Source organism: Tarenaya hassleriana, unplaced genomic scaffold (assembly GCF_000463585.1).
Source record: "Tarenaya hassleriana unplaced genomic scaffold, ASM46358v1 Cleome83, whole genome shotgun sequence".
Lineage (NCBI taxonomy): Eukaryota > Viridiplantae > Streptophyta > Magnoliopsida > Brassicales > Cleomaceae > Tarenaya > Tarenaya hassleriana.
In genome coordinates, this window is record NW_010970743.1 from 226,197 (window position 1) to 246,878 (window position 20,682).

General features: G+C 39.4%; 3 protein-coding genes and 1 pseudogene across 4 annotated transcripts; 3 read left to right on the forward strand and 1 right to left on the reverse strand.

The window, feature by feature from the left end:
* The first annotated feature begins 914 nt into the window (after window positions 1-914).
* LOC104803328 (zinc finger protein CONSTANS-LIKE 4) lies at window positions 915-2,655 on the forward strand. The gene is made up of 2 exons (XM_010527258.2): window positions 915-1,660; window positions 2,202-2,655. The coding sequence occupies exons 1-2, from the start codon at window positions 980-982 to the stop codon at window positions 2,541-2,543; spliced, it is 1,023 nt and encodes a 340-aa protein (XP_010525560.1). The 5' UTR covers window positions 915-979; the 3' UTR covers window positions 2,544-2,655.
* A 165-nt stretch (window positions 2,656-2,820) lies between these two features.
* Window positions 2,821-8,035, reverse strand: LOC104803329 (uncharacterized protein sll0005). Of its 2 annotated transcripts, none has more exons than XM_010527260.2 (14): window positions 7,807-8,035; window positions 7,213-7,336; window positions 6,883-7,129; window positions 6,713-6,754; window positions 6,536-6,607; window positions 6,311-6,446; window positions 6,015-6,172; window positions 5,834-5,918; window positions 5,533-5,732; window positions 5,172-5,333; window positions 4,814-4,963; window positions 4,090-4,350; window positions 3,586-3,867; window positions 2,821-3,087 (listed from the first exon to the last, which is right to left on the reverse strand). In XM_010527260.2, exons 1-14 carry the CDS (start codon window positions 7,862-7,864, stop codon window positions 2,848-2,850), a joined length of 2,217 nt encoding a protein of 738 aa, XP_010525562.1. In that variant the 5' UTR covers window positions 7,865-8,035; the 3' UTR covers window positions 2,821-2,847. The 2 variants fall into 2 exon arrangements, with proteins under 2 accessions (XP_010525562.1, XP_010525561.1); XM_010527259.2 differs by having other exon boundaries at window positions 7,213-7,345.
* Window positions 8,036-8,144: 109 nt separating this feature from the next.
* On the forward strand, window positions 8,145-9,822 carry LOC104803330. Its single transcript, XM_019201289.1, has 3 exons — window positions 8,145-8,411; window positions 8,511-8,585; window positions 9,536-9,822. Exons 1-2 carry the CDS (start codon window positions 8,322-8,324, stop codon window positions 8,568-8,570), a joined length of 150 nt encoding a protein of 49 aa, XP_019056834.1. The 5' UTR covers window positions 8,145-8,321; the 3' UTR covers window positions 8,571-8,585; window positions 9,536-9,822.
* A 6,125-nt stretch (window positions 9,823-15,947) lies between these two features.
* Window positions 15,948-17,397, forward strand: LOC104803331 (annotated as a pseudogene).
* Window positions 17,398-20,682: the final 3,285 nt, after the last annotated feature.

The following is a 20,682-nucleotide window of genomic DNA, read 5'->3' on the forward strand; positions in this document are numbered from 1 at the left end:
AATAAACCTTCAACTTGAAAAACTATCATTCAATCTCCGAACTTGTAACTTGTCACTGAATAAAACCTCGAACTTGCAAATTATTGTTCTAATAAACCTTTGACCAGTTTGACCACAATTTCAGGCGATCGGAAATCCACGTATTAACGGATTGCTAATGTCACCTTATACACATTATCAATTTTAATTTAAAAAATGACATCAGCAATCCGTCAATACATAGATTTCTGATCGTTTGAAATTGTGGTCAAACCGGTCAAAAGTTTATTAGAGAAATAATTTGCAAGTTCGAGGTTTTATTCAGTAATAAGTTACAAGTTCGGGGATTGAATGACAGCTTTTCAAATTGAAGGTTTATTTGTATATATTTTTGCAAGTTGGAGGTTTTTTAGGGTTTTACCCCTTTTTTTTAATACACAATCCGACGAAACATCACATTCTATAATATTGGGCCTACTTTTAATAGGCCGCAGAACGTAGACCAATTGATGCATGGTGGCCCACTAAAGGGCCCATTAGTTTAGCTGGGACCCACCCACCGTCCATTATATTCGTCACGTGATGCGGTGGTCCAAAGCATACGACGCCCATGCTTCTTCACAGATGACTTTTGTTTGTCTATTTTTTTTTTCCTGAAAATGACAATTTTATTATATTATGATTATTTGATATTATCCCATTTTAAAAATTTTCAAAAAAAATACCGAAGACCATTATTACACAAAGAAAAAAGAACAAAACCTATCCTCTCATTCTCATCGGATTTATACTGCGAAACTCTTTTTTTTTTTGCCATTTAATAAGTTAATAAATATGGCTAAGCTTTGACCACTTGTCGACATATCATTGGAGGTTACTGGATCCTCCTGGCCCCACTGGATAGACAGACTACTCGACACGACTCATGCGAAGCCATAGCACCATCACCACCATTCACCACCAAACCATTCACAAGCCACGGAGAGAGAGAGAGAGGGTCATGGCGTCGAAACTCTGCGACTCATGCAAATCGGCGACGGCGGCGATATACTGCCGACAAGACGCGGCGTTTCTGTGTGTGAACTGCGACTCGAAGGTCCACGCGGCGAACAAGCTCGCGTCGCGTCACGCGCGCGTTTGGGTCTGTGAGGTGTGCGAGCAAGCTCCCTCCTACGTCACGTGCAAGGCCGACGCGGCCGCTCTCTGCGTCACGTGCGACCGCGACATCCACTCCGCCAACCCACTCGCTCGCCGCCACGAGCGCGTTCCCGTCACGCCCTTTTTCGATGTCGTCGTCGGAGGCTGCTCCGGCAAGCCCTCCGCCGCCGTTGTAAACTTCCTCGACGACTGCTACTTCTCCGACCTCGACGGCGACGCCGGCGGCCGCGAGGAAGAGGAGGAGGCCGCGTCGTGGCTTCTGCCGAACCCGAAGACGGCGGCGGCGGAGGATACCGGTCAGTACCTTTTCTCGGATTCGGATCCGTATCTGGATCTGGATTACGGGTCGGTGGATCCGAAGATGGAGGCGGAGGAGCAGAATAGCTCTGGCACCGACGGCGTCGTGCCGGTGGAGAACGGCGGAGTTCAGGTCGCGACGGTGAGCGAGAACTGCTACGAGTTGGATTTCTCCGGCGGCAGCTCCAAAGCTTATGGTTACGGCTACAGCTGTATCACCCAAAGCGTAAGTTTTTTTTTTTTGTTTTCTTCGATCTGGTTGGTTTTCCGAGAAAATCCGAGTGGAAATCCGAGAAAGTGTTGATTTTTTAACTAAAAATCTCTAATGAAACTGCTGATTTTCTTATAAAAAATGAACTTTTGGATCTATCGTTAAGGGAAATATTATTATATAGATCAAAAGCTACGCTTTTTCTTGGACGTTGCCTTTTTCTATCTGGGTCGTTACTGTTTGGTTGCCGAGAAAATCCATGGGAAAGGACAAGAAGATTTTTATTTCTCCCTCCAAGAATCTGGCTTTCTTTTTTCTCGATCCTTCTGGAAAAACTGATAGATTTTAATGATCGTGTCTGAAACTGACAAAGGGAAACCATTGTTTAATCCAAGTTCAGATCTAGCGGGCACCCACTTTTTGTTGTCAGTACATTATTAATTTATGACTAAATATCACAAGAAACATGTAGTTTGAATCCCCATAAATTTTTCCTTAAATTGAATAAACGAGATTAAATAAGTTTAAGTAACAAAGGGATGTTATAACTTTTCAGGTGTCCTCATCATCCTTGGAAGTGGGAGTGGTACCAGACGGCTGTGCGATTGCAAATGCTGCAAACACGTTGAGCGGCGGAGCAGGGAACAACGACAGCGGTTCGGGAAGCCAGCAGGCGGTACCGCTGTCTCCGGCCGAGAGAGAAGCTAGGGTTCTGAGGTACAGAGAGAAGAGGAAGAACCGAAGGTTCGAGAAGACGATAAGGTACGCCTCGAGGAAAGCGTACGCCGAGATGAGACCTCGGATTAAGGGGAGGTTCGCCAAGCGGGCCAAGGTCGAGACAGACGCTGAAAGCAGCGGCGGTATCTACTGCGGTTTCAGCGTTGTCCCGACGTTCTAAAGACAAAGGGGCTAGCTATTACGACACTTTTGTTTTGGTGTTGGATGTAGTAATAACGTTAACGAATGTTCTGGTGTTCATACTGTTTTGTTTTCTGTAATTTTGTCCTTTCTGTGTGTGCATGTATATATATATATATATATATATATATATATATATATGAATTTTTTTCTGTAATTTCCACAATTACTTGCAATCAAAGATTTTTCTACAACTTCATTCCTAACCCCCCCCCCCAAAAAAAACCCATGTTTGTCAAAATTTGTTCAAGAGAACATAAGTTGACGAAAGCATTAAATTATTTTCATTGCTTGAATTTGGCGCGAAGCAATTTGGAGAGAGAGATCCAACAAGTCTGGGGCAACTTGTGGCTGAAGTGAGAGAACAAAGCGGAAACAATGTCGGAAACATAACTATGAAACTGAGGCTTCACACAAACACGAAGAAGCATGGCTGTCCACATCCCAGGCGCAAGCTTCACTGCCTCTCTCAAGTATCTGAACCCATTCACCACTCTTCCCATTGCCGCTTCCTCCCCAAAACCCTAAATCCAGCCATTCAAAAAAATGACGAGGAAAAAATCGTCAGATCGATCTAAAACAAGACAGTACATGTGTTGTGTAGGAACCGGAAGCACCTGCACCTCAGATACCCGATTTTCGGGTACCAACTTTTCACGGGTATGTTTTTTACCATCCGTCTAATGGGTATGGGTATGGGTACAGATATTTAAACATCGGTCACGGATAGATAGCCGTGTATATTTGGTGATGACATATATGTACCATTATAAATTCTGATATTTATCTTTTTGCTTTGGGGGACGGATTCAGATACCATGAATTTTTCAGACAACCAACCATGATAACTTGTATTGTGCACCTTTTTAAGAATTTGTTCTTTAAATAATTTTTGGATTTGGATATCCGCACATACCCGAAATTCTCGGGTTACAAGTACGGATATCAAATTAAATTATGCACCCAAATCTTTAGGATACACGACTTGGGACCGTCGTTAGTTATCAGTCACAAAAAGATACCTTAAGTTCTTGCATGTTCATGGGGTCGAACGTCGGGTTCAAGATCCGACCAAGCACCTCGTCTTCCAGGAAGATATCAGCCACCCTGATTATGTCCTGAAGAAGGAAGACTCGAACTCTTTGACCTTTCTCAGACAGTATGAACAGTAACAGATCTTCAGTGGCGGAAACAACAGAACCCATGTCGAAAGATTTCAGATCCGAGGTTTTCTTATGAGCTCTAGCTTTGTCGGCTGCTGGCTCTTCAGACGGCTTAGACGCCTGTTCAGATATTGCCGCTACCTGAAAGAGAGTAGAAGCCCTTGATATTCATGCATAAAAGTTCGATCTTTTATGTACACGTGAATCTTTTATGTACATTGTCGTTGGCAAGTGATGATTACACGTGATTGTGTGTATATATATAAGTTCAATCTTTTCTTTAATGAAATGCAGTTTTAGTTATATGTAATTCATAAGAAAATTTATCTAAAAGATGCTCTTGCGTGTAGAAGGAGCACTTACCAGGCGTTCAAGCCGGTTCCACCTTATCGACCCATCGTTACAGATGAGGAGCTCCCTCAGTATTTTCCTCATATCAGGGCTAGGGTCAGCCAAGAGCCTCCCGACAACGAAGGGGTAAGCACTCTCGATCACCTTAAAGTCGGGATCGAGAACCTTTGCCGTGCCTTCCAACGAGCCGAGAGCTCTTATGACCAACGCATAATCGGGGGGCAGAGAGAAGTTGAACTCGTACATAACATCATATAATTGCTCCATCACACCCTGGCTTATGGAAAGCAAAGACATCGAGTGATAGGACAAGATAAAGTAATGACCATTAGACAGAGTTCGGTCACAACCATTGTATTGTATTAACCGTCCCTTCCTCCCGAGGTGAGATTCATCATTCTAATAGAAATCAATTAACTAAGGACTCTACAATTATTGATTACTACTGTTTGCCTTATCACATGTTTCCACGTTTCAGGATTCTTAGAGCATAAGTACAAAGAAGTCATTTTAGTCTGTAATTATTTAGAAAATAAAAAGAAACCATAAACGCTGGTGAATTCAATACCATTGTTTTTCAGGGATCCACATATTTCGCAAATAAATTTCAGCTCATAAGCCAGAAAGTCAGCAGGAGTGATAGATTGTGAATTTCTTATAAATCTTTCCACATGATACAATATATTGCACGAATAATGTTTACTACTCTCATTTCAGAGTGACGAATTGGGCATACCTGGAAATCTTGTGATTGTCTGTTACTAGAACCAAATGAAGCACGCAAAGCATTTGAAACTGCTTGAATATCGACCCCTTCGGGTATAAATCCCAAAGAAAGGAAATCGTTCGCCAAACTCAGTGAGTCACGGTTAACAAAGTGCACCAGCTGTAAACACATCAAGGACTTATTAAAAAAGAGAAAGTAGTGAGGTAGTTTTGCAATTTATATGACAATATGCAACAAGACACGGCTCCTTGAGTATATGATGTAATTGTGCAATTTATATTTTAAATGGAAGAAACAAGGATAAAAGCCAGAATGACTACAGGCGTAATACAAGGAGAAGAGAAGAAAGGATATAAGTAGAGCTTACAATTTGAATAAGTCCCACACGATAATGGCGTGGAATATCTCCCATCATTCCGAAGTCAAAATAAACAAGAGACCCTTTGTCAGTAGCAACAAGGTTCCCAGGGTGTGGATCAGCATGAAAGAATCCAACCTCAAGAAGTTGCCTTAGTGAACAATACAAACCCTGTAAAGTATAAAAATATGTGGATCTCATCGGTGAATGTAATACCGAGAACAAACAGCAGAAGAACTTGATTTAAAATGCAAGGGTTTGTTATAGGAATCTGGGCAGAACTTTCCGCATCGCTATTCAGTTTTATCAATGTACTTTTCTGAGGATATCAACCTAGTATAAGTAAGGTACTCATCAATTTGCTAATTACCTGGTCGATCAATTCCCGTCTGTCAAGATAGGCCCTTTTCAGATTTATTTCATCCGTAAGTTTTATGCCATCGATCCACTCCATTGTTAGCACAGCTCTGCGTGTGAAATCCCAATAAATCTTAGGGACTTTAATGTTATCTGTTTTCTCAGTGCTAAACGTATTCCTAGCTCCAGTCAGATGGTGGGTCTTGTCACTCCCTGCCAGTTAAGTATGAACTCCATAACATAAGGAAGGATATGTCACGGAATTAGAATCATATTATGATTGAGTGCCACACAACTGGAACTAGTAAACTTACGTGAGTCACAACAGTAAAGAGTAGAAAATCTTTCTGCGTTTTTGGCCTCTAGGATGTAATCTATTTCATCAAACATATGTCTGACCTGTTCGTCCAAGAGGGACATGAATAGGTTCAAAAGCCTGCACACTCTCTGTAAACAAAACGAAGGTAGAAGAACATTTCAGGTAAAATGAATCACCATCTCGTTTACTGCTACCAACAGATCCTTCCGAGCCTTTGCAAATCGCTTCAATTGTCCCCCGATCATATGGAATAAGAGGGCATCACGTGTTAGTGAAAGTGACATTCCAGGCCTCTGAACCTTAACCGCTACCAACTGTCCAGAATGCAGATGAGCTGCAATGTTTGAAGAAACACATGGAAATGTTTAGCTGCTAGGAATCTCCTCTGAGAACCCAGAAAGAGATGATAGGAAGCACTTGAATAGAAACAAAAAAGGATACAAAAGCAAACCACAGGAAAACGTTCTCTAACCTTTGTATACCTGGCCTAAAGATGCAGCTGCAATAGGCTTAGGACTGATATCAGCAAAAAGTTTTGAAACAGGAGCACCCAGCTGTTCTTCAATGGATCGCATAGCAACATGAGTTGGAAATGGAGGAATTTGATCCTAGGATCATCAAGAAAATGTAATTGTCAGGTTAAAATATTAAGCATACAACAGTATAGGTATTCTTAACAAAAGGAAAAAATACAGACCTGTAACTTTGCAAGCTCCTGGCAATAAACAGAGGGCAATATATCAGGTCTCGTGCTCAGAGCCTGTCCAAGCTGAAGCCCAACAACAAGTTAATGGTGAGTTCTGCACGAGGATTCATTAAAAGACTGAAGTGTAGTAGGAGGAATCCTAAAATTGCAGAGAAACAATTGACGTGCCTTAATGTAGAACGGCCCCAGGCTGATGAGGGTTTCACGGAACTGCATCCAAAGTTCAACGACAAATGCCCCAAGTTAAATATTGATTCCAAAAAGGACTTCTCAATTTAACTAATCAAGCAAGCATCAGAGCATCAAAGGTTCTGGGTCTGTTGAAAATGCAAGCAGACCTTGCCAGCTCGTTTCCTCGTGTCCCGAACAAACAACTGCCAAAAGGTTAGCTTCACCACATGGAACGAAATGATTGCAGCTCTATATAATGCCAGAAACGGGCCAAAACGATAGACTGCAGAAAAGCTTTTTGATTTATATGTTCCAAGAGCTTGACCAAATTCACTTTCAAGAGACTCTCTCCGCAACTTCGCATAATCTGCCGTAGGCCTTCCACCATGAACGCTGGTGAATCCAGTAGAATACCTGAAATCAAAGGCCCGGTAAAGCATCTTGAGAATCCTAGGTAAGTTGTACTCACAAATTACCTAAGTTGTCGGTGAATTTACCCTCTGTGTTGCAAGGAAAACGGCGAAAACCAAGAATCAATCTTTCCTGAGAGCTCGAAACCCTTTCGTTGCAACAGCATATAGTCCCACAAGATGGATTTACAAGCATTTCCATTCCGTGAAGCTGCAACAACTTTCATCAATATAAAAATCATTTTCCAAAACAAATCAAACGAAATGAATTCCGTCTGCAACAAAATGAACACACGCTTTGTCTATCAACCAACGACAATGAGTTGATCTTAGCAAGGATTACAACTATGACTTCATTGAGGCTGAGCATTGGGCAACGACGGAGGTATAAAAGCAAAGGTTACAGACCCAATGCCGGATTATGCATTTAACCCTCCGAATACACTGCAATTTCACGGAATTTCATGTTTCCAAAAATTCATAAAATAACATCCCTTGCTCCCGCTAAAATCTCTTGAGAATCATTGTATGATAATCGCGTTTCCGCGCTTGTATGTCATCGAATCGAAAACCCAGAAACTCAACCCGGAAACTATTCACACGCGCTTCTTTCAGTTTCCCGAAAAATACAAACGGAATAGCCGTCGATAATCAAATGCGAGATCACAGAGAAAATCGTACTTCTCTGGAGCAGCGAGACCTGACGGTGATGGCGGAGGGCTGCAAAGACATTCCTCATCGGCTAAGAAGACGAGCACGACAATTCCATCGATCGAACAGTGTACGAGAATCCCATAGCCCGGCCGTTCGACAGTGAAAACTTCTGCGCAGCAACTGTTTGCTAAAATGCGCCACCGAGACCTGTTTTCGGAGGTCTGAGCATCCGAATCCGAAGGTGCGAGAAGAAGTTGCCACGTTTTTGTCACGTGTCATACGCCGAGGCAACAGTGTCGGGTCGGTCCGGGCCGGGTCGGGCGATTGTTTTAACTTAACTTGAAAAGGGATAAGTTAAATCCTATTTCCAAACAAGAGGTTGTTTTCTCTCGGGAGGAGTTTTGCTCAACAGTTGACTTGACGAGTTTCTGTCACTGTTCGTTGCTTCTCGTCACCGGAGGAGCAATTACGGTTTAGATTCGACCCGCCCAGATCCTTCCAACCCGTCTAGAGTGAGAAGCGGTTTCTCAATTTCTTCAACAATGACGAAGGAACAGCAATCGCGGCCGTGGTTTCTAGATCTGGTACCGGCTTTGGTGGTTCTTCTCGCCGCAGCTCATGTCATCGCTATGGTACTTTACGTGATCTCATCGTGTTCATAATGATCTTTGTTCGTCTTCGTTTTGTTTTCGCAATATGGATCATTTGATCTCTTGTTTTCTGATTCGCAGGTTTACTGGATTTACAGATTGGCCACTGATCGTCAGCCTCAGAGACGAAAGTCTCACTGAGGATTAGTCCATCAGGTTCGTGTTCGGAACGATGAGTTTTCTTTACGCGATTCGCTAATTGATCGGCTGTTACTGCGGATCTGGTGTTGCAAGTACGAGCATTGTTCTGAGCGATCAATGGTTTGGATGACTTGGATAATTTGATGAATCCCTTCCTGTGCTCGCCAAGTCAGAAAAGTGTATTCATCTGTGTGATTGAAAATATAGTTCGTTGGTGTATCCATTCAGTAGTTCGCTTCTCCAACTGAGACTTCTCCCTAATCCCTATCCTTCAGAGAGTATTTTTCTGTTGTCTCTTCATTTCCAATGTGTTTGAGCAAAAACCTAGTTTTTCTTGTGGGTGCTTAATGGCTGAATTGAGTTCTTGCTCATGAATGCTGTGTTCTTTTTTCTTTGGGCTTGCAAAATTGTCCACATTGGTGTCTTTTTATGGGCATGCATGTGGAAGACCATGTAAAGGCCTTCCAGTATTCTAAATTGATGTCTATCACATTAGTATGGTGAAATATAATGTTCGACGATTTAGTTAATGTTCCTTTAAAGTTTGAACAGCACTTGCAGTTGCAGACTCTTTGTGATGATATGAAGATATATAAGAGTAGATTTCTGGTTGAGATCTGACCGAAAACTGCTAGAAAGCGACTGGAAAAACGTAACATTTTAATGAAATATGCAGAACTTGCTGAATCTGTAAGAAGTTAACAAAATCTTATCAAATCTTAGACTTAGGGTTGGATTTTGCCAGTATTGCGGGTGTCACAAGACCCACAACACTGGCAATGTCCTCTATGGCATGTATATTCCCATCTTTTAGTTCCTTTTTCCTCCATTTGTCTTGTAATTGAAAATATAGTTTCTTGGTCTTTGTTGCTATGGTATCTTGAGCTGTACGATAGATTTTGCTGCCTAAATACATGACCCTGTGTTCCGTCACCACCCTGACGCTTTATATTTCTTGTGAGCAGATCTGGTTCTTGGGTTGGAGCTTTGGTGCTGCCAGAGATGAGATTGTAAATTCTTGAATACATGTGTGGTGACCTGAAGATAGCATTTAATCCCAATGACAAGAGTGATATGGAAAAGTTGTAGTTGAAAATATTGTTGAAAAAGATGCAGATTCAAGATGAGATTTATATCGGATTGGATGGGGGGAAAGGTATTGACTAACATTTAAAGTTTCTCTCAAAGGGTCTGTTTGCAAGCTGTATGTGGTAGAGCCATGACCTTGATGACTAAGAACTCTTTTCAAGTATCTTGAGACTGTCTTGATCTAAACCAAATCTATGTTAGTCTGAATCGCTCTAGTGGTTTAGGTATGGCTTTATTTTTTTTTTGGAGGAAATGCTACGGTGAGCTTTTCTATAGCTTTAGGCTCAAGGAGTGAGCCAAAAGGATTGTTGATTGGGCTGAAGAGTGATAGGAGAAGAGAGAAAGGAAGTATTTTTCCTTGAAAAGGGTCAAGAGGGGTGTTTTATAAGAGGGCATTTCGTGTGGGAGGAAACTCCTGATTCCGTTTGGTGGCATTGGAGATAACCAAGTGAACTGATATAGTTTCTAATCAGTGGAAAAGAAGATTCATTCGGCGGTAATTGATACTTGATAGACAACTCTGTGCTTGCAAGGACAGGTGATGGATTTACGAACAGAGTCCAATAGAAGCCCAAGCAAAGGTCTGTCATAATTCTGTTATTTTGTTTCGGAGGTTAATCATCAATTTCGGTAGGGTTTAGACACGGATCAAATACCCGAGAATTTGGAAATATCCATTCTCGAAGCCATCATCGACACATATTCGAGTTTCGCATATCCGTAGGTATCTAATATTCGTATAGGGTCAGGGTTGGGACGAGGACGAGATGGGGAAATCGAGCCAGCCAGACGAGGGAGAGACAACACCAACCGAGGCGTAGATAGAAAAAATTATTAATGTTGTTCAATTTGGTCCGAATCTACACCTAAATATGGGAATTTAAACTCGTTCTCGTGCGAATATCTAAAACCATGTGCGTTTTCTCGACCAAAATTTTGTGGCTCGTTTTAGTTTTGGGGATAGAGTGGTGTATATATTATATATATATGAATGGAAGAGGGCAACGCCCGTACCCAGCGATAGGCTGTTTGATTCGACCCACAACGTCTCTCTCTTTTGTCGTGTCTTAACAGTCAAACCAACACCGCTACCATCCAAAAAAAAATCCCCCATCTCCGTTTTTCTTAAATACATCACATTAACTGGGGATATTACAAATATACCTTTAAATGTACTAGAGACTTCAACCCATACCCTTGTAATCCTAGAGTTTTTAAAAAAATCTGAAAAATATTGAAAAGACATTGTTACCCTTAAAAAATGGAACACGTGTCAAAATTCTATGAAGAAAGAGTAAAAAGAAGGAAAACATTGTTATCATTAAAAAAAAGACAGGCAAAATCTGAGTGAATAAAAAAAAGGAAGAAGAAATAAAATTTTTTTTAAAACTCTCCATCTTCTTCTTCGTTTTCTTCTGCAACTTCTTCTTCGGTAAATTTTCCTCTATTTCTCTCTAATGGTACGATTTATTTGGTAATTTTTTATGCAATTTCTTCTTGTAAAACCGTCTTCACTTCAAAATAGCTTCGTCTTCATTGTTTCTGACTCCTTTTGCGTACTCATTTGAATTTACCAAGAAAGGTGGATATTTTTTTTAGAATCTTATGTGTGTGCATCTGGGTAAACAATAAAAGAAGATAAAACAAGTCAAATTGATCATATTATTCAAGTTGTATAGATAAAAAAAAATTAGGATTTCAGTTAAAGCAATATTTTTCACAAAAGACGATTCATATGAAAGTTAAATGGTCATACTAATCATACTAGTCGCACTTGAATGGTGTGACCAGTTTGACTAGTCTGATAAATCTGGTTAAAAGTGTCACATTCGTCAAGTGCTCATACCAGTGAAGTGGTCACACCCTTCAACTGGTTATTCTAGCGAAATGGTCACACGATCAGACTAATCAATTTGGTCAAGAAATCAAGTGGGCAATATTGGTCGACTTGAATTGTGTGATTCATTTGACTAATCTGATAAAAGTGGTCAAAATGGTCATATTAGTGAATGGTCACATGATCACATTAGTCAAACTGGTTAAAAAGTCAAGTGATCATATTAGTCACACTGATCGCATTTGAAAGACATGGCCAGTTTGACGAGTTTGACTAGTGTGATAAAATTAGTCAAATTAGTCACACTAGTCAAACAAAACTAACAATGATTGTTTAATTTATTTTTGTAAGTTCTATTTGTATATGATTTAAAGGACATTTATCAAGCTCTCAGTGATACTTTTTTTAATAAATTATACTTAATCATGTTTACTCTACGAGTATAATTTTAATCATATGTATTTAATTGGGTCAAAACTTTATACACCAAATTGAACTTTCAAAACTTAATTTAGATTAACATTTTTTTTTCATAAATCATCGCATCGTCAAACTCGTCGCACCGTCAGACCCGTCAAACTAGTCGTACCATATTGAATTTTGCGATTTTATCACTTTCAAACTGTAAACATATTGATTAATCATCCCATATAATAAATATCTTAAATTAAAAATAATCATATCTCTCTAATTTTAACGCATTTATCTTTTGACAATGCATGTTCTCTCAAAAAAACTATTTACACCATGTTTGAAAGTGACAATGCATGTTTAACATATTTTATCTTAAGTTACAAATAACACATTTTAAAGTGTAAACATTTTATCTTTTGTAATACATTAGTATAGGGTAGAAGATATTTTTTTTACTTGAATTATAATTAACAAAAGATAACAACTTTCATAAGTATCAAATAATCGTAACTCTATAAATTTATCACTTTATTTTTTTTACAATGCATATTTTTCCAAACGAAATTTAATTTAGACCATCATTTGACCAGTTTGACTCGTCACACCGTCAAACTCGTCGCTGCGTCAAACTCGTCAAACTCGTCGCACCCTCACGAATTTCGCAAATTTATCATTTTCACACTATGAACATGTTAATAAACACCACATATGACAATTTTCATAAATAAAAAATAATCGCAGCCCTCTAAATTTACCACCATATTTTTTTTACTATCCATGTTCTCCCAAATGAAACCTCAAAGTTCTAGTACACCTTTTGTAACACATTAGCTTAGGGTGGAATATATTATTTTCTCTCATGATTTACGAAAAACAAAAACACGTTAACTACATCATAATAGTCCCTATATACCGTGTTGAACCTTCGAAATTTAATTTAGACCATCATTTGACCAGTTTGACTCGTCGCACCATCAAACTCGTCGCTCCGTCAAACTCGTCAAACTCGTCGCACCCTCACGAATTTCGCAAATTTATCATTTTTACACTATGAACATGTTAATAAACACCACATATAACAACTTTCATATATAAAAAATAATCGCAGCTCTCTAAATTTACCAACTTATTTTTTTTACTATCCATATTCTCTCAAATGAAACCCCAAAGTTCTAGTACACCTTTCGTAACACATTGGCTTAGGGTAGAATATATTATTTTCTCTCATGATTTACGAAAAACAAAAACACGTTAAATACGTCATAATAGCCCCTATATACCGTGTTGAACCTTCGAAATTTAATTTAGACCATCATTTGACCAGTTTGACTCGTCGCACCGTCAAACTCGTCGCTCCGTCAAACTCGTCAAACTCGTCGCACCCTCACGAATTTCGCAAATTTATCATTTTCACACTATGAACATGTTAATAAACACCACATATAACAACTTTCATAAATAAAAAATAATCGCAGCTCTCTAAATTTACCACCATATTTTTTTACTATCTATGTTCTCCCAAATGAAACCCCAAAGTTCTAGTACACATTTTGTAACACATTAGCTTAGGGTAGAATATATTATTTTCTCTCATGATTTACGAAAAACAAAAACACGTTAAATACGTCATAATAGCCCCTATATACTGTGTTGAACCTTCGAAATTTAATTTAGACCATCATTTGACCAGTTTGACTTGTCGCACCGTCAAACTCGTCGCTCCATCAAACTCGTCAAACTCGTCGCACCCTCACGAGTTTCGCAAATTTATCATTTTCACACTATAAACATGTTAATAAACACCACATATAACAACTTTCATATATAAAAAATAATCGCAGCTCTCTAAATTTACCAACTTATTTTTTTTTACTATCCATATTCTCCCAAATGAAACCCCAAAGTTCTAGTACACCTTTTGTAACACATTGGCTTAGGGTAGAATATATTATTTTCTCTCATGATTTACGAAAAATAAAAACACGTTAAATACGTCATAATAGCCCTATATACCGTGTTGACCCTTCGAAATTTAATTTAGATCATCATTTGACCAGTTTGACTCGTCGCACCGTCAAACTCATCGCTCCGTCAAACTCGTCAAACTCGTCGCACCCTCACGAATTTCGCAAATTTATCATTTTCACACTATGAACATGTTAATAAACACCACATATAACAACTTTCATATATAAAAAATAATCGCAACTCTCTAAATATACCATCTTATTTTTTTTACTATCCATATTCTCCCAAATGAATTCCCAAAGTTCTATTACACTTTTTGTAACACATTGGCTTAGGGTAGAATATATTATTTTCTCTCATGATTTACGAAAAACAAAAACACGTTAAATACGTCATAATAGCCCCTATATACCATGTTGAACCTTCAAAATTTAATTTAGACAATCATTTGACCAGTTTGACTCGTCGCACCGTCAAACTCGTCAGACCCGTTAAACTCGTCAAACTCGTCGCACCCTCACGAATTTCATGAATTTATCATTTCTCCACTATGAACATATTAATATGATCAGTTTGGCTGTGTGAATCATAGTAATGGGTATTTAACTCATTTATGTTTATATAATACTACGTATTACTAATATATGTTTCATTTTATTCATTTATATCATTTGGATCAAATATAAAGATAAAAACGTAATAAACCCTAAATACCCAAAATAGATATCAGATTTTGGAAGGAAAAATTGTCTATTATCGAGATTTTTGTTTAATAGATAAAATTTTTGGAGATTTTACTTATTTTTTGTAATTAATTAACCAAGAAATCATATGGGGGAGAGAAGATTTGAAGAGAGAAAGCGTAAATTGAGAGAAAACGTAAGAGAGGAGAGAGAAGGAGTGAGGAAGGAGAGAGAACAACAGTGAGGAGAGAGAAAAAAACTTATTTTATATAATTATATTAAATAAAAAGTAAAGGGTATTATTGGAAATGTATATTTATAAGGGTAAATATGATGTCTTTTTTTTTTCTTGAAAAGGAGGGTATTGGTTGAAACTCAATGTATCATTTAAAGGCATTTTTGCAATTGCCCCCATTAACTGCCCCAACTTCTTAAAATATTAATTTTATTCCTTCCATTTCAAAATATTTATAATTTTAGATTATTTTTCATGTCATTCTACATTTTCAAGATATTTTTTTTACAATAGTTTCCAATTTTATCCCTATCAGATTTCAATAAAATATTAATGATAACATTGTTTTTATTATTAAATAAAGGTATATGTAACTTTTTCTCTTAAAAAATGTGAAATAATCTAAAACAATAATTATTTTGAAATGTTAAATAATCTAAAACAACAATTATTTTAAAACGGATAGACTATGTTAATACGATATTCTAAAAAAAGAAAAGAAATACCCACCAAATATATATATATATATATATATATATATATAAAGACATCGAGTGATAGGACAATATATATATCCTATAAAGTTCAAGAGCATTTAAACTAAGGCGTCTAGTCAAAACACAACTGTGCCGCCGAGGGAGATGTTCTTCCTTTGCGGTGGGCGTGACACTTATATTTTTTATTTTGTTGGAAATACTCGCCGTATCTTTAATTCCGGTTTAGGGAACCCAAATATTATATTAAAATGCGATTCCTTTTATAAACTATTCAATTAATTATTGTAAAATTGTCATAAATCCATCTGTTTGTTTTGAAAAGTCAGTGCTCGAAGATGACGACAGGTCATTGACCGCCGATCCTTCCATCTAAAAATAAGATAAATGCCATGAAGAAATTACTTGTTTTTTTCGAAACCCGCCTTCTTTCTATCTACTTATTATCTAAAAATAATCAAGTTATCTAAAGACGGTAAGTCTTTTTCTTACTTTTTACGTTGCTTGCAACTTTCTTGGTGAAAAGTAAAAATCCAATTAAAAAAAATATTGTTCCTTTAATGACCGACTACCGTATTTGCCCTTCCGCCTTGGGTACTTGCTATAACCTTATGTTTTCTTTAACAAACAATAATAAATTTCAGAATCTTAAATATCCAAAAATATTTACATATTATAAGGAAGCTTCGAACGTATAATTGTTAACCAATACAGTTTTCCAAATTAATTCAACACCCATTAAAATCGATAATTTCTTGATTATTATTGATAATGGAAAAAGCACATGAATCCCAGATAAGCGAAGGGCAGCCTCGTAATTTCGTTAAATACCGAGGGTACTTTTCCTCTTCTCCTTTTTATCGCATATCGCACCAACCCATAGTCGTTGAGGAGAGAGAGAGAAGGTCGCCGTCCAAACCATGTCCATGAGCCCGACCAAGCAGAGACGCCGCAGAGACGCCGGCGAAAACAGCGAGATCTGGTGACCCTTCCGCGTCCGCCGCAGTGCCGGGGTGGATGACCGAGGCGATCAACGGCGGATCGCTCCGCCGCGTCGACCTCCACACCGGAACCAACGGCTGGGCTTCGCCTCCCGGCGATATATTTTCTCTCCGCTCCAAAAACTACTTGACTAAAAAGCAGAAATCTCCCGCCGGCGAGTATCTCCTCTCTCCCGCCGGCGTCGACTGGCTCAAGTCCAGCACCAAACTCGACAACGTACTCGCTCGTCCCGATAACCGTGTAGCTCACGCGCTCAGGAAGGCCCAATCCCGAGGACTATCCATGAAGAGTTTCATCTTCGCCGTTAATCTCCAGGTTCCGGGGAAGGATCACTACAGTGCGGTGTTCTACTTCGCGACGGAGGATCCGATTCCCTCCGGCTCGCTCCTCCACCGATTCATCACCGGCGATGACTCGTTCCGGGACCAGAGATTCAAAATCGTGAATCGGATCGCGAAGGGACCTTGGGTAGTGAAAGCGGCGGTGGGAAACTACAGCGCGTGCCTCCTAGGCAAGGCCTTGACGTGCAATTACCACAGAGGACCAAATTACTTGGAGATCGACGTCGACATTAGCAGCTCGGCGATCGCGACGGCGATTCTGCGGCTCGCTTTAGGGTACGTGACGAGCGTGACGATCGACATGGGGTTTGTAGCGGAGTCGCAGACAGAGGAGGAGCTGCCGGAGAGACTGATAGGAGCGGTTAGGGTTTGCCAGATGGAGATGTCGTCGGCGTTTGTAGTCGACGCGCCGCCGCCGCAGCCGTGCAGAACGATTGGATCAGCGAAGGTGAACCACGATGAGGATCAGGACGATTGAGAGAGATGGTCGTCGAAGCGAACCAGGTCAATCAATGTCCGTCACTCCCTTCATTTCTCTCTAGAGGAATCTGAGATCGATTATCATCAATCTGAATCACTCGCTCCATAAATCATAAATTAATCAAAGAGCTGAAACCAAGACAGATATTTTTTATTTAATCAAAATGGAAATGCTCTCTTCAAAATTCCAATTCCTAAATGGGCCCATTTTCGCCCTTTTACATTACTTGGGCTTTTGATTCTCTTGGAAAACCCTAAAAAATACTCAGTGGGCTTTTCTTTAATATTCTATTTCTATATACAGAAAAGATAAATTATATATAATTAAGAACTACAATAGGTTAATGTTACCTAGTAATAATTTTACACATCACAAGTATCAATTCCCTGCCATATACTCTATCCTTTGCTTTTCGTGATAGTTTAAGTTATAGAGGATATTTTTTGTTACCAAGTAGATATCATTTTATATCCAAAAAAACCAGAAAAATGGGAAGAGACAAAACACTTAGAAATTTGTGTATTGCGTTTATTGTTGTAAAAGTTACGTATTTTATACAAAAGTCTGAGAAACAAACTAAACGCTCAACCAATCTGTTTCACACTCATCTAAATACTTATATCTAATGATATCTGTTTTTTACATCATTTTCTCATGTATGGGGAATCTAGATTCGAGTTCGGGTTTCGCAAGTAGGATTGTGCGTATTTTCGGGTCCGGTTCGAGTTTTATCAGCATAGATGGGGAAATAACATGCCTCTGTTTTTTTTTTATCAATATTATAACACATATACCCTTAAGGTTTCTTCTAATCTAAAAAATAAAGCATTGATGGGTTTTGAATTGGATTCAAGTTCGGATATTTTAGCTGAAAATGGAATTTTTATCGAGAATAGAGGTTTGGGTCCGAGTATTCGCAGATATTCGAGTACTTTTCAGTACAAAAATTCGAATATCCAAATCCTACAGAAATGAGGTCCGATGTTGAAACGTTCAACCCCGAAACGTTGGGATTAGGATTCGAGTAAAACCAAGATTTCGGTTCAAATATTGCTGGTAGTATCCCATATGCGTTGAGCCACGGAAGATGTGGTAAATACTAACATAAGGCAACATAACTCCAAACAAGAAGGTTTGATGGGTGAATGAATGTGATCATTTTTTGGTGAAAGAATTTATACAATTAGATGAAGACGATGGGAATAGAGAGAGAGAGAGAGAGTTGACGTTAATGGCACGAGAGTCAAACTCCTTTAAACCAAAAAAACGTTACAAAGCCAATTTAGTTGAAACACACACAAAAGCAATATGATCCTTGTTACATTTCTCTCTATGCCCGTTTACATGATGGGTTATATCGGTTTGGTTTAATTCGGTAATTTTTTTATTTGATTTAAGTTAGAGTTTTATAATAGTTTTGTTTAATGAAAGTTTTATTCATTCTTTTATGAAAAAAGTGACATTGTTGGTCCTTTTCTAAGCAAATGGTCCAAGAAATCTCAATTCGCCGGATAAAGTCCACCGAGAGAATCTCAAATGCATTTATTCTAATTACCGACAACTAATCGGTTATCGATAATACACTTTAGGGTTTTTGTAAAATCTTTGTTATTCTCTTTTCATTAAATTTACAAGAGATATATACATAGCTAAAGCTAACACAAAGATATGGAAAGATTACAAATCAATTTGAAATCAAAATCGTTGCTAGACTTAAGCATGTTCCTATATTTATCACTATCATGCTCCCGCAAGATCGGTGTCAGGTACGAGGCCGATCTTGGACCGAAGAAAGGTGAACAGAGAACGTGCCAACAGTTTCGTGAGTGTGTCTGCGAGTTGATCAGCCGAGTTGACTTGAGCAACCTGGAGTTTGTGTGTTTGGACAAGACCGTGGATGAAATGGTAGTCAATGGCCACATGCTTCATGCGCGAGTGAAACACCGGATTTGCGGAAAGGTAGATAGCACCGACGTTGTCACAATATATGACTGGTATCGTGAAGATAGGAATTCCAGGTTCTGAGAGAGAAGAATCCAGCCATTGAACTTCGGAAGCAGTGGTAGAGACCGATTTATATTCGGCTTCGGTGGAGGATTTCCCGCAAACCGTTGTTTCTTGGACGACCATGAGATGGGATTGCGACCAAGATAAACAATATAAGCACCCGTCGAGGTAAAATCATCACGGTCATCTCCCCAGTCTGCATCAGAGAAGGCATGAAGAGTCAAAGGGGATGAGTTCGAAAGAAATTTACCATGAGAGCGAGTTCCGCTAAGATAACAGAGAACGCGCTTGAGTGCCTACCAGTGATTGGAGGTTAGACGGTGCATGTATTGGGATAGTTTGTTGACTGCATAGGCAATGTCAGGCCGCGTGAATAGCAAGTATTGTAGACTTCCCAGAATTTGTCGGTATTCGGCGGGATCATCAAGAGACGTGCCGGAGGCGAGGCGGTGATCAGCGGTGGATGGCAATGGTGTCGGAATCGGCTTTGCCTCTACCATATGGTAACGGGATAAGACGTCCGAGATGTATCTGTTGGTTGTAATTGTGACACCCGCATCCCGCTTACGCTTGTGCCACGTGGATAAATAAAATCACGATTGAAAAATTTCGAAATGTAAAATCGCGGGAAGATTAAAACATTCATTTTAATTATAATACAGCGGAAGACATTATAAAATAAAGAAATACATTTGTACACGTACTTGAAGATACCAGTATATAGTACGAATGGTGAATTGTATAATACGAGAGTCTAAAGATCACCACTCTTTATTTTCAAAAATAAAGTACGACAAAATAATTATACATGATCTGGATAGTCCAATTGTCACCGGAACCCACGTCTGCCTCAGTCACTACTGTTGCTCACGATCTGAAACGTTGCGTAACAACGTGCTTAGGGAGGAATTCGGGTGTAACCCGAGATTTCTATTTTTATTGAAAACGGCCAAGCAATATAGTCAATAGTCGAACACGAGGCGCAACAGTCCAAGCAAAATCGTTTGCGAGGACCTCAAGTGATCTTCATACTCCTCATCGGTCACCGATATCACGGCTCTCGGTACCGGCCATCTCCATACCCACTCCAGACATCAATCTCCGATGTCGCCGACTACCGGGCGAAGCAGCTCTATGCTAACTCCCCCTCGCCGACCATCCGCCTCGGAAAATACTCATCAGACCCGAGCTCAAGTCTTTCAGAGTATATCCGTACCACCTCGCCGGGGGACACACGCAACTACCCGGGTCTCAGGTTTATTTGCCTATCAACGGGTGACACACGCAAACCCGAAGTCCGTTCCATGGCCAATGGAACGTTGGCGCGGTTGCCAAAGAACCGTACTTCCTCGTCACACATTCGGGTGACACATGCAAACCCGAATATGTGAGTCGTAGGATGCCACAACCGTCCGTCAGGGAACGATGGCGCGATCGAAGATCGCCACAATCACAATCACATCTCCGCGAGATGATAATCGATCCGGATCGAATATCATACCACAAAGATTTACAGTCAATGCAATCATGGTGATATCATTCAAAAACCCATCTACAATCA

What these genes read in the sequence shown, in the direction of transcription:
- LOC104803329 (XM_010527259.2), bottom strand. Translation starts at nt 7,864, where the DNA reads ATGAGGAATGTCTTTGCAGCCCTCCGCCATCACCGTCAGGTCTCGCTG. An exon ending in GTGTGGGACTTATTCAAATT is followed by an intron (nt 4,964 to 5,171) that starts GTAAGCTCTACT and finishes ATGTGTTTACAG; the next exon opens with CTGGTGCACTTTGTTAACCG. An exon ending in GACAATCACAAGATTTCCAG is followed by an intron (nt 4,351 to 4,813) that starts GTATGCCCAATT and finishes TCCATAAGCCAG; the next exon opens with GGTGTGATGGAGCAATTATA.
- LOC104803328 (XM_010527258.2), top strand. Translation starts at nt 980, where the DNA reads ATGGCGTCGAAACTCTGCGACTCATGCAAATCGGCGACGGCGGCGATA. An exon ending in ACAGCTGTATCACCCAAAGC is followed by an intron (nt 1,661 to 2,201) that starts GTAAGTTTTTTT and finishes ATAACTTTTCAG; the next exon opens with GTGTCCTCATCATCCTTGGA.
- LOC104803330 (XM_019201289.1), top strand. Translation starts at nt 8,322, where the DNA reads ATGACGAAGGAACAGCAATCGCGGCCGTGGTTTCTAGATCTGGTACCG. An exon ending in CAGCTCATGTCATCGCTATG is followed by an intron (nt 8,412 to 8,510) that starts GTACTTTACGTG and finishes TCTGATTCGCAG; the next exon opens with GTTTACTGGATTTACAGATT.